This window comes from Elaeis guineensis, chromosome 4 (genome assembly GCF_000442705.2).
Source record: "Elaeis guineensis isolate ETL-2024a chromosome 4, EG11, whole genome shotgun sequence".
NCBI lineage: Eukaryota > Viridiplantae > Streptophyta > Magnoliopsida > Arecales > Arecaceae > Elaeis > Elaeis guineensis.
The window spans coordinates 135,960,119-135,974,435 of record NC_025996.2 but is presented as its reverse complement, the minus strand read 5'-3'; the positions used below and the strand labels follow the sequence as shown (position 1 = coordinate 135,974,435).

Below are 14,317 nucleotides of genomic sequence, written 5' to 3'. Positions count from 1 at the left end.
ATATGTACAAGTATATTTATTTCTGGTCCTGAGTTTTTTTTCAACTCTCTTCCTTTTAATTCTTATTCATTCTAATTCTCTATTTTTGAAAAAAAAATTCTTCTAAATTTTCAAAATTTTATGAAAAATTTTGTTTATTTAAAAATTATTTTTTTTATTTGAAACACCTAATTTTTTTGCAAAATATTTTTCTAAATCTAATGAACTAGCATCTTTAATAGACAAATATTCAAAAATTCAGCATCAATTACTTCAAATAAAGTAATGAAATTCAGATATAAGGATCTATATGCCTTACTATTTTGCACATAACCAAGAAAAATGGACTTAATACATTTAGAACTAAGTTTAGGTCTTCTACAAGAAGTATCTAGCATATAAGCAATGTAACCTCAAACTTTAAAATAACTTACATTAGGTTTCTTATTTTTTCATAATTCATATGGTGTTTTATCCATATTTTTATATAATATGCTATTACAGATATAGCATGTTATATATAAAGCTTCATTCCAAAAAAATAAAGATAAATTAGTATTTAATAACATAGCATTTATCATTTCTATAAGGGTTCTATTTTTTCTTTCTACTACACTATTTTAGTTTGGATGGTAAGAAGCAATTTTTTGATATATAATATCATGATTTTTATAAAAAAAATAAAATTTATTTGAAAAATATTCACCTCTTCTATCACTTTTGATTTTTTTTAATTTTTTTTAATTATTTTTCCACTTCTGTCTTATATATTTTAAACTTATTAAATACTTCATCTTTATTTTTTAATAAGAAAATATAGGTATATTTTGAAAAGTCATCAATAAATATAATAAAATATCTTTTTTCTCTTTTAGTTAATTGATTATTATTATCACATATATTAGTATGTATTAACTCTAAAATAGTAGTAGATCTAATTACATATTTAGTAGGCCTTTTATATATTTTAGGTGGAACACAACATTGATATTTTTTATTTAATACAAATTTATCTATTTTAGACACTAATTCATATTGAATCATTCTATCTATAGTTTTTTTATCTATATAATATAATATAATATATAATGCGACATATTATGCATATTAAATTAAGCAATAAAATCAATATCAAGCAAGCAGAAGATGCATTATACTTCATTAAACTGAGCAAGTATATGTTGTACGTCTTTGGCATAGTCTTTTCCAACAAAGGTCTCTCTTTTAGTAAGGATTACTTTGTCAGATTCAAACATGACATGAAAGCCATAAAGGCCAAGTAAATATACAGATATAAGTCTAGGAGTATAATACATATATGTAAGAGTAAGAGTTTTTCCTGAGGATAGAAGAAGATTCACTATTCCAAACCCCACAACCATACTTGCGACTGAATTTCTCATATAGACGTTGACTTCATTCTCCATAGCCTTGTAGGTGGCAAAGGTATCTTTGTGGTGAGTTACATGACAAGTAACACCTGAGTCCAGCCATCAACCATCATCCAAATCAACTATAAAGGTTGAGAGGACAGTAACATGATGATTAATATCACCAATAATTGTAGGTTGTTACATTTTTTCATATTGTTGGCCCTTCCTATGATGGCACTCTATTGCAATATGTCTAAGTTTTCTACACATAAAACATGGACCTTTCTTCTTCTTATGTTCTTTTTTATCTTTGAAATTGTTCCTTGATTTGTGTAGCTATTTATTCTTCTTTTTTTAAGGTTTCTTTTGTAGTTGATTTTCTGACATAAGTATTTTGCCTTCAACAATATTATTTTCTCATTGTTTCCTTTTTCTTCAAGTTGATCCCTTTTGCAAGCCTGTTCTTCAATTTGAATATGTTGAAGCAATTCTTTCATACAGTAAGATTCTTTCTTATGTTTCAACATAGTATGATATTTTTTTTAAGAAGATAGTAATTTACTAATTATAGTTGAAACTTGAAAGTTCTCACTCATAGGCTCACCAATTGCTGCAATATCTTAGGTAATTTATTGCATCTCATCAATTTAATCAACAATAGATTTGGAATCTACCATATGATACTTAATATATTTATTAATCAATAAAGAATGATTGTTAGCATTATTATTAGCGTACCTTGCTGAAATTATATTCATTAATTTCAATACCATGTTGTAATGTCAAAATATATTAATTAGTGGATCAGCCATTGCATTTAGAATCATCACATGATATATATAATAATTTTCAAGTCATTTTAATTGTTCCATCGTACAGTCTTGATTATTTTCTCGAGAAAATACTCCTGATGAAGAGCTAATCATTGAATCCACACTATGCATATGATTATTCTCTATCTTGACTACTAACTGAGTTTTCATTGAGATATGGAGCTTGAAGAACATAGACTACTTGGTTAATAGTGAGATAATAATGTATCTTCAATATCCATCATTGAAAAGATGCCTCTTCAATCCATTGAAGTTTCTTTATATCAGTTGGAATCTTCACTACTTGGTTTGCCATTGAAAAAAAAAATACTATTTTTAACTTATTATGGAATTGGTGAAGAAATAAAATAAATGGGCAAGGCATATCTATGATATTATCTTAAAGATAGTATTTTTTCTGCTAGGATTGTAATCCACAAATATACAGGCTGCTATTTGAAAAATCTACCTTCGTGATATAATGCCTGACTCTAATATTCTTCCTCTAATTCTATGTACTTAGAGAAAGATGAATCATTTAGAACCATTGATAGCCAAAAAATAAAAATATAGTGCAAGTATAAAAATAAAAAAATTGAATATCTCTCATATTTTCATATCAAATTTATAATAATCCAAAGAAGGTTATCCAAAAGACATATATTTTGGGAGAACACGTCATTTTGGAGGAGAGATCAAAAGAAAGAAAATTTTTTAGAGTTTTTGATTTTAAAGAATCTGATAACTATTCAAAAAAAACTATCAAAATTGAAACTCTTATTTCACCCCTATGTAATCCTATAGGCTACAAACCAGCGAAAAAAAAAACTTTCATTAGAGAAAGAAACATCCGTTCGGAATGTTTCAAACCAAGAGCCGTTGCTCTTTTAAACTATATCATTTTTTTATTTTAAAGAAAAGTATAATATATTTAACATACGATAAATTTTTCTCCTCTCACCATATTTTTCTCACTATACTTCTATTTTTGAGCCTAGAACTTTTTTGTAGGTTATCAAATCTTTATAGTGGCAAGAGGCAATGGAAAAAGAAATTTCAATCCTTAAAACAAATCATGCTTGAACTGTTACCACTCTATCTCCTGAAAAATGACCCATTGATTGCAAATAGGTGTATAAGATCTAACACAAATCTGATGGTACTGTCGAGTGATATAAAGTCAAACTTATGGTCAAAAAATTTACATAGTAGGAAGGCATTGACTACCATAAGACCTCTGCCCTAGTTGCCAAACTTATGATAGTTTCGTGCTTACTTGCTATTGCTAAAATTTATAATTAGAATCTACATCAATTTGACATCAATAATACATTTTTATATGTAGAAGTTTTTGAAGAAGTCTATATAAATATTTCATCAAGTTATTCTTGCTCGGGGGAGAATCAAGTTAGCAAATTGAACAAGTCATTATATAGCCTCAAATAAGCTGGCAGAAATTGGTTTTAGAAGTTCTCTTAAGCCTTATTTGCTTTAGGCTTCTGTCAATTCCATGCTGATTATTCTTTTTTCTTTTACAGTCAAGGCATATCTCAACTCTTTATCTTAGTTTATGTTGATGATATCATCTTAATAGGTAATCATATTATATCTACTGATGCACTTAGGTCCTATCTCCACTCCAAATTTCATATTAAAGATTTGAGACTCTTGAAATATTTTTTCGGTATTGAGGTTGCTTGATCTTCCAAGGCATCTTTCTTTCACAATGAAATTATGCCTTAGAAATTTTAGAAGATATGGATCTCTTGGGAGCCAAAAAATTTGAGACCCCTATGGAACGACATCTGAAGTTCATAGACTCTAATGGTCCATTTCTTAATGATCCTTCTTCTTAATCACCCTATTAGCCGACTCATCTATCTTATAGTTATTCGGCCTAATATTATTTACTTAGTTCATATTATTAGTCAATTTGTGCATCAATCTTGCAAGCCTAATCTCAATGCCGCTCTTCACTTTGTGTTAAGAAAAAAATTTGTAACTAAAAGGTGTTAAGGAAGATGTTTGCATATCCAAAAGGCTTGCTTTCATTAGCTATGATAATGGGTTTATATACACTTCGTATTAGATCATTATCCCTACATCGAAGGGATTGTATAAGATTTGATACAAAGAAATCTATATAAATATTTACAATCTTGATATGAGGTATATGATAAAATTTGATTAAGGAATGAAATATGTCTTAATTGCATATCTGACCATATCATAGCTAGTCATATCTTCTTAGTTTGGTATCAAGAGAATCATGATATAATTTTTATTATGGCTGCCCATGCCTGCATAATTTGATGCTGAGAGAATCAAGGAGAATCAATATATGATTCCTGTTATATAATGGAAACTATAAGATTATACTTATATTTAGTTATCATAGCAATTTATTTTCTAACTATAATCGGTAGCAATTTGGCTTCAACCCAATAAAATACATTCACTTCAATCAATCAAAATCTTTGTTTTCAATATTTTTATAAAAATGGGCTTAATTTTACATGCACATTTATATGAGAATGTAGGGATGAAAATGGATCAGATAATATTCATTCAGATCTATTTTCGTATCCAGATCTATCCGCATATGGATAGAAATTTAAAAACTTGACTAACATCCATATCCGAATCTATATCCATAAAAAAATAGATGTGGATATGGATAGACAACTATTTGATCTATATCCAAATGTCCAATTCTATTTATAATTTCATTTAATTTTATATAGCACTGGTGAACTTTTGAGGAAAAATATGACCACAATAACATGCTATTAATTTGATTTGCCATCTATTTAGTATCTTTTTAATTTTATGACTATAAAGTTTAATTATTCAGCTTTTATCCATATTTATATCCATATATTTAGCATCAGACTTGTATCGATATCCATTTAAAATAAATATGGATATAATTTTTTGCATACGACTAATATTTGTACTCATATTTGTATTCGTCAAATAAAATAGATATAGATATAGATATATTGATACCTGATTCATATTTAATCTAATTTCAGCCCTATGAGAATGGGATTCAAAATTATGATCTTACTACACAAAGACTAAAAGTTGTAGAAAAGTATCATTGTCCAGACAAAAGCACCAGTCCATGACACTATAATTTCATATTAGCCAAATTATTGCTTGACTCAATAGTCTATAAAGATATTTTAATCACTTAGAATCTATTTGGATATTCCTTCAGAAGTCCGGGAAAAGGAGAGGATGTAGAGGGAAGAAACGAAGGGAGGAAAGGTATATGTATGTATGTGTGTGTGTGTGTATAGAGAGAGAGAGAGGTTGGAGGATCAACTAACAAGGAGAAAAGATGTCTATGAAGGAAAAGAAAAAAAACAAAGAACCAATGGAGGTCTTTTTTTTTGTGCAGCCATGATAGGATTCATGCCAGAGGTATTTAATTGATATAGGCCAGTCAAATAAGCTGTCCAATCCATGAAACAAATAAAAAAAAGGATCCATGGAGATTTTTTTTCTTGCAGGATTCGGGCCAGAGGTGTTCGGTTGGTATGGGCTACCCCAAACAAGCTGTCCAATCCATGAAACTAATAGAAAATTCCATCAAATCTTATGAATCCTACTGGATCATCCAACAGGTGCTTACTGGGATCTAAAGCCTCAAGCTAACTAGGAATACCGAGTCTTTATCAAAAGCTAGGGAGAGTTGATACAATTAGGCCTCTCCACTATGAGACACAAAAGAAAATAAGCAAAATGATCAACCCATGCACATGGAGCCTACCTAGTGAACCCCTGATTAAGTGTTCATTCCACTAAGGTGTGCATTTTCATAATTTGTTTCCTTGATTTCAACAAGTTATAATTGGTTGTATCATTGGAATATGTTTACAAATTTAAGTCTTCAAATTAGGCTTATGTACTCCATGCATTTCCATGCATTAATATTTGCATAACATGAATAAAAGAAGATTATTTTTCTTTTTAATCTATTTGTCATACAAACGTAAAGTGTTTGAATCACTTGTTCAACTTATATGACTCATATTCATTTGATATATATTTCATAGGTTATTTTCTAAAAGTGGATAGTTTTGCAAAAATCCTAAAATCTAAAAAGCCATTAATAAGCAAATTAGGACAATTGTAGTTGATGACAAATTTGTTATAAAGAATTGATTTCTTTAGCTAGAGAAAATAATCATATATCTTAATTAATTATAGGATTTTATATATTTATTTGTATGTAAATGATTGTGATTAAGATATATATTGATTAACTAACAATTGTGCCCCTCCTCCGGCCTAGCATGTGAAAATCTTTGCTTTGTCTATGATGTCATGTAGAAAAATCTTTAAAGAATTCTTTCTCTCTTCTTAAATATAAAACATCGTACTAAAACAAATGATAATTGCAATTCATCACCCTTTTAGAAATTATAAGTAATTTGCGAAAACATAAATATCAATTTGAGGTGGTCAAATTTTACTAAAACTCAATAATGTTGTGGAATTTTGGTCTGTGCTCTATGCTTCTTCCACACAAATTCTCTATTTACCATCAAATGAGGTTAGATGGAAATCATGGACCTAAAGTCCATTGTTCCAAGTCTAGAGTGAGAAAAGAACGTTAAAAGTTCCATGGGGGGAGGGAGTGGAAAGAGAAAGAAACCATAGACTGTGAGGGTAGGGATCCCATTATCAATAAGCGTAGGTGGGACTTTGATAGAGGTCCAACTATAGAAATTGGGGAAAGAAGATTTGTGCATGTTGAAAATAACACCATATTGAGGTTTGAGCTAGGAGCAAACAATTAGCACTAATGCACCATAAATGACCCAAGAAGCTTAAATTGAAGACCAAGCATGATTGTGTGATGACTGCCTCAACAAATCCAATGTTTGTAGCATTAAAATGAGTTATAGATGCTAGCAACTTTAAATTTTTATTGAAAATAGAAAAGATAGTATTTCGGCTGATAAAATTTTCCATCACACAATCGTGTCAATCAAAGATTTTTTTTTTTTTGGTTACACATGTCAATCAAAGGTTTTTTTTTTGGTAGAATGTCAATCAAAGGTTTGACAACAAAGTTATAGCCAAATTTTAGCGACTTGTCATCAATGGGGAAGTTCCCATTATTTATGAAAATGCCACTCCTCCGCCATTAAAATAATTAAGGATGATTTTTCTTATATTTTTAGTTAGTTTTTTGTTTCTTTAGAAATACATCAAAGAAGTTAGAAGTCCTGCTAGACTTAGAAAACTTTATTTTTTCCTTAGATTAATTGTATCTTGCGAGAATTAGGAAAGGTTATGGGTCTTAGAACACTTCTACTTTAAAAATGATATGAACTCCTTTCAAATGACTAAAAGTTTTGAATCTTTCTTGCAAGTGTTCTTGATATTGTAACTCTACCATAACAACTTTATAGCAACTTTTATGCAACTCAAAAGCTATTCTTTTTCTGGTGCCACACTAAAAGGCTCTACATAAAGTAGTACGATCTCGATAGGGATATGAGATTGGTACGATTTGAGTGGATCAAAAGATTTGGTTGGTGAGAATCCAATTAGCTATCATAGCTTAATTTACTTTCTCGTTATTTTGGCTACTTTGGTTAACTTTTTGCTATCTAATTATATTTTTATAGATATACTTCCTTTACTTCTTGCTTTCTGGTTATCGTTTAGCTAGATCAAGTTTTCGAGTTTGAATTACTTTTCTGATTATTTTCTAATTTTCTTACTTCAATGATTATTGTAAAATTTAAAAAAATATATATTTATTTATTTATTTTTATTAGAAGACTCTAATTTTCTTAGGTAGGAGAGGCCTTATTAAGGTTGTAATGAATTTATTCTAGCAGTCCACCCCTAGGGTGATTTATTACTCATAGGCATCTTTAAGATAATTCTCCTACAACTCAAATTAGGTCAACTTTTTTATCCCTACAGATGACCTCACGCAGTCAGATCCCCAATTCCCACAGACATCAGTTTGTGCCAGGAAGTGAAGTATGCTGCCCACCACATAGATATAGATGTGATTGGACAAATCCTAAGAATTCCTGTGGACAGTTAACAGTGTAGGATGTCAAATCCTATACCCTTTTCCTTTTGGTTTTTGTGGCACTATTCTGAAAGGGTACATGAAAGCATAGTGGCCTGGGTGGGGTTGATAGGCTTGAAAGTGGAGCATGCACAGCATACAAGTGAATGATATGGGGCTTATTGGGTGATTGTACAAGCAGGAGTTTTTTCTTTAAGTATAGTGGATTATTTATTATATATGAATAATATTCCAATATAATCTATGTTATATGTGGACATGATATATTACATGCTAATAATTGGTATGAGAATATAAACTAACACCATTTAATTACATATTGTAGAGATGTTATATAATTAAAAAATGATTATATAATAATATATTGGAATTAAATATTATTATATTTTGTTGATTTCTTATTATATTATAATATATAAGCTATAACATATTAATATATCATATAATATAACAATATTTTAATTATGTATAGTTGATATCACTAAAATATTGTTAGTATTAATTTTTCATTATCTTATAATAATATTATGTCATATATTATATAAAAGCCGGAATATGTTATTCAAGATGTTAACTTGACGAGATTTGCTTTGTTAAATCGGAATTTCGATTATCCAAATATAGAAATTGGGTTAAATTATTCATGATGATTCCCAATAATAGATATTCTGGGAGTGAGAAAACCACTCCTAATCTCCAATCCTAATAAACAAACATGGTAATGAATGAAGCTTTCTAAATTGCTTAGATAGATTTGATGACTACTCAAGCTACATAGGAGTGATATTAGGAGGCATTTGAAAGATGGAGATGGTAGAGAAAGTTAATGCTAAAGGGCATCCACTCAAGGAGGCAAACAGAGCTCGAGATTGGGTGGCGTCATATGTTATAAATTATTCTGATGACACTCTATAGATGAATTTTTCTGCCATTCCTTCTTAATTCAAAGTTATTTTATTTTCTAATTTTATTAGATGTATCTATACTGGACATGTATGACGCATCTATTTTATCAAAAAAGAGGGCAAACATGAAAACTGCTTTATCTTTAAACCACTTTGTTGTTATTTTTTAGAAGCCAATGTGTGATAGCCCAACCAAGCCCCGCCCAGCCAGCAGATCAAAGCCCAAAATAAAAAAAATAAAAAAAAATAAAAACAGGGGATGCAAAACCGGGAAGAAGACTCCCGATAGGAGTCTTCTTCTCCGGCGAAACCCAGGCAAAATCAGACTCCTAAGATCCCTAGGAGTCCTAGGATTTCCTATAAGAAGACCCCCTCTCTTTAGAATCGATCCATCGACTCTTTTCCCTCTCTCCTTCTCTCCGATTTCCTCGAATTAGAGCCGCGGACACCGTCCGATTTCTCGCCGTAATTGCTTGCCGGCGAGGTCTCCGGAGGCTGAGGTGAGTCTCCTTCTTCTTTCCCTCCTTCTTCTCCTTTCTCCCATGCTCCTATGCACGGCTGCCGGCGATGAGTATCGCCGATCTTTCGGTCGGGAAAGATGCCCTGTTTTTGGGCCTTTTTCCTTGGATTTTCCGGCACCGGCGATCGGAAGTGATCGCCGGCCATGTCTCCTCCGTGACCGGGGGAGTGGCCCCCGTCGGCCGTCGGCCTCCGCCGCGGCGGCCATGGCCCAAACGGCCGATCAAGGCCGGAGGACCAAGAGTCCTCTGTTCCGGCACGGGAAGAACCAAGAAAAGAAGAAAAAGAAGAAAAAGAACAAAAAGAAAAAGAAGAAAAAGAAGAAAAAGAAAAAGAAGAAAAAGAAAAGAGAAAGAAGGAAAAAGAGAAAAAGAAAAGGAAAGAAAAAAAAGAAAAAAAAAAGAAGAAAAAGAAAAGAAGAAAAAGAAAAGAAAATAAAATAAAATAAAATAAAAAATAAAAAATAAAAATAATATATATATATATATTTATTTATATATATATATGTATGAACAAATAAATAAATAAATAAATAAATAAATAAATAAATAAAAATTGAAATTGATGAGAGAGAGAGTTTCTCTCTCTTCTCTCAGTCTGAACCCTGACTTTCTCTCTCTGAAATTGGACTTTCTCTCTCTATTTTCTCTCTCTAGCTTGTTTTTCTCTCTCTTGATGGATTTCTCTCTCTAAAGTTATCCTTCTAAGATTAGCATAGGGGAAGGCTTCATCTGATGATTCTGATCGAGTTTAGAGACGAGTCTGATTTTAAGCGAGATTTTAATTTTGGAATTTGTTAGATTTAATTTTGAATTAAATTAATGTAAAAATATAATTTTGGATAATAGGCGCGGAAGAATCTACTAGAAGTTAGTCGATCTATTCGTTCAGTGCTCCGTGAAAGGTAAGTAATGAATAATCTTCTCGAGATATTCCATATTCATTCTGAAAATAAATAATTATTCTCTGAAATTATGCATGATTTATGAAATTATGTTTTGAAAGAAAAGTGCTTTTGAAATATTTTGGTATGTCGATTAATGCACATGTTCAGTGAAATATTTATGATATAAAGTGTTTTGATACAGATCGGATTTATGCTCTCAGCTTAACTATGTTTCAGTGGGCCCCGCCAATGGAGATTATACGTTGGTATTTGTGGACCCTGCCAGTGGGGGTTGTGCGCTGGTGTTTGTGGACCCTGCCAGTGGGGGTTGTGCGCTGGTATTTGTGGACCCTGCCAGTGGGGGTTGTGCGCTGGTATCATGTGGACCCCGCCAATGGGGGTTAAACGTTGGTCATAGTCAAGGCTGTTGAGTTACGAGTGTTTTGAATCGAATCGGATTTATGATTATATTATATGTGAATATTTGAAAATATTGGATTTGCATTAAATCAGCATGAAATATATTTTTATGTTTAATTGCAGCATTATTCTTGAAAATTAAAAAATATCTGGTAGAGATATTTGTTACTTACTGGGCTGTCTAGCTCATTAACTTTCCTTCTATTTTTCAGATTCAGATAATTAATTTCGAGCGTGGGAAGAAATATTGGGACAGAGCTTTTAGAGGCGAGATTTAGCATTGTCAACTTCATTGAACTTAGATCTAATATTTTATTTTTAGCAAAAATTTTATTGGATGTAAGACATTTGATTTAATTATATTGAATTACAGTTGAATAATAATTATTTGAATTTATTCCGCTGTGATGCATTGATATCGTGATGAGATGCCTTGCATGCTTATGGAGAGAGTTCTTCATAAGTATGCGGCAGTTGCCATGATCCTCGATTCACAATCTCGGGTCGGGGGCGTGACACAATGTTTTCAGTCCTTGCTCTCAAAGCTCTTAACAAGTTTGCGAGAGGAATAGCTTCTCATATACATACATACTGTAGATATGAAATGATACAAGTTTAGTAGTTTGACAGTGTTCTTCTTACAATAACAATCAGCCGGCTGTTGCAGTTGCACAGATTCCATCAGTTTGTTCCTCATAAATCCCTGCCAATTCACCCTTCTAAGCATCCAAGCTGATGCTATTGATGTCGAGGCACCTCATACTTGCACTATGGATTGTCAGATCATCTGTCTCTAAATGAAATCTTTGCAACCGAACACCATCAATGCTAAAACTATTGGATTCTCCGCTTGCTATCGATCTAGATGGACCCCCTGATGGTTGATTTTGAGCCAAGGATGTGGAACCTAGTGCCTCCTCTAGCTCTCGCACAACTTGGCTCATGGTAGGTCGATCCTTGGGCTCATCGATGACACATCTGAGGCCTAATTGACCCATCTTGAGCATCATCTCCATGCTGCATGCTTCGAGTAGTAAATTGGTATCTATTATCTCTTGAACATTACCTCTCTCTATGCTAGGCCTTGCCTATGTAATAAAGAGCAATAACAAATTAGAAGTTTGCATATCATTTTAAAAGAATAAGTTCATCCTTTTTTTTTTTTTCCTACAGTTAAAAGGAAATGCTGTTTTAGACACAGCAATCTTGTTATCTATCACAATCTTATGCTTGGTCTATATATGCAGGATATAAACTTTGAGATCACTCACCCAATCAATGATATGATATTGAGATTGTGGCCTTGAGAGATCAACTGCAGGTCTTGCAGCCACAAGTTGCAAGAGTATGACTCCAAAGCCATAGACATCACTAGAAGGAGTCAAGTGAAAGCTGGAGCAGTAGGCTGGATCAAGGTAGCCAGGTGTTCCCTTGATCTGGCTGCTAACATGGGATTCATCGCCGTCCGGGCCTGATTTCACCAACCCGAAATCTGAAACCTTGGCTTCAAACCCATCATCCACCAATATGTTGCTTGGCTTGATGTCCCTGTGAATTATGCTCGGATGGACGCCTTCATGAAGATGAGCTATGCCTATCAAGACCATTTTCCTCCCTTTACCTATCAAATAAATGGTGATTGGTGATTGGTATCTCAGAGCTTATATGACCTACCTTTTGCTGCTCCAATGGCTATGTTCACTCTTTGCCTCCAAGTCAACATCTTCCTTCTCCTTCCTACAAAAGTCATTGGTTTCTTCACATGAGTACTTTGAAGTGTGAAAACCAAAATATTTATGATTTTCCAAATGAGAAATGAAAGCAAACACAATCTCACCAGCTATATATTCAAGTAGAGAACCATGGGGAACATATTCATAAACCACTATCTTTTGATCTGCATGATGGAAATAGAGTAGGGGCACAGAAAGCTTTTAGCTGAGGAAGGAATACAAAAGAATTTGGTAAGCTTTATGGTTTTGAGCTTCTAAAGGCTTTATGATTTCAAGTGCCAACTGTGTACTCTTTAGTTTCAAAAGTTTTGATTGGAGTAGAGAAAAAATAAAATTGGTACATCAGTTTTTGGTTGGAATGATGTGTGGCATATCAATTGGCTAAGATTTGATTGGAAACTTTTGCCTTCACCAAAAATTGAAAGGAAGAAATTCTAACTTTGATGTCTGAGGAGATATTGAAAACTGAGCGCTATATCTTTAACAAAATCTGCAGGTAACCTTATTGAGATCTAGTTTACTTGCAGGCTTCAGTTCGTACCTGCTTCTTCACAATAGCCAACCAAACCAACAAGATTCCTGTGCTTTACTCTTGAAAGCAGCTCCACCTCTGTTCCAATGACATATCTCTTTATCAGCAGAATATTATCGTTGAAATTAAAGATCGACAATAAATTTATCCTACTTGCATTCAGTTTTCCAAGACATAAATGGAACTACAATACCATTTCTGAATTCTTGAATACTTTGATATGAATCAGCATGTGGTTTCTTGACAGCAAGAGCTCCTTCAGCATCAAAAATGCCCTTGTACACATCCCCGAAGGCACCCGATCCAATCAAGCACTCATCACTAAATGACTTGGTGGCCTTCTCTAGTTCGACAAGATGGAACCGCCTTAGTTGTACCTTTTCCTGGCTACCATCTGCAAAAATTTGTATCAAATTAACATAAGGATGATATTAAGCACTACCACTCTTCATACAATGTCAAATAATAAGGGAGGGATACCCTCATCACATCTAGAAGCATTATTCTTCTTGTTTCGCTTGAAGTAGCACCTCTTGTTGCAGAAGTATACACAAAAGCCAGTTAATAAAACTGCTACACCTGCAACAAATGCCACCCACAGTTGAATACTAGGAAATCTAGCTGTGCCTTGGGCAACATTTGAGAAGGCCGGCAGGGGTGAAGCCATGGGAGACAAGTAGTGAAGTGTCATGGTGCCCTTCATGAGATGTTGATGGCACCCTGTTCTCATCTTTTCCCTCAATATTCCTTCAAATTTTTCCATTGTTGACTTTGTTTCTATCCTTCTTTGGAGTAATTAGAGAATAAGAAGCAGGAGAATGGTGGTGGAACACAAGGAACCAGGGAAGAGTGTCTAATCTATTGCATGGTGAAAGCATCCAGAAGGCAGTGTCACAGGTCGTTGCTGGCCATTTGAGTACGTTGATTAGAGTCAAGATGTAGACTCGGTCCCTTCCTAGGACGGCACATAAGCCAGTAGACTAGAGTAATTAACTATGTGGTGATCAAAGTAATCACTACTTTTATATCCTAATTATGCTATCTTTGAATTAAAAACTGAGGAATGATAGGCCAAAGAGGAAATAAAGTGG

At 32.7% G+C, this 14,317-nt stretch overlaps 1 protein-coding gene across 1 annotated transcript; it reads right to left on the bottom strand.

Moving 5' to 3' along the window:
* Positions 1 to 11,485: 11,485 nt before the first annotated feature.
* Positions 11,486 to 14,079, bottom strand: LOC105042609 (probable serine/threonine-protein kinase PBL25). Its single transcript, XM_073255234.1, has 7 exons — positions 13,707 to 14,079; positions 13,420 to 13,620; positions 13,236 to 13,304; positions 12,799 to 12,858; positions 12,636 to 12,698; positions 12,233 to 12,555; positions 11,486 to 12,049 (listed from the first exon to the last, which is right to left on the bottom strand). The coding sequence occupies exons 1-7, from the start codon at positions 13,987 to 13,989 to the stop codon at positions 11,681 to 11,683; spliced, it is 1,368 nt and encodes a 455-aa protein (XP_073111335.1). The 5' UTR covers positions 13,990 to 14,079; the 3' UTR covers positions 11,486 to 11,680.
* Between the last annotated feature and the right edge of the window lie 238 nt (positions 14,080 to 14,317).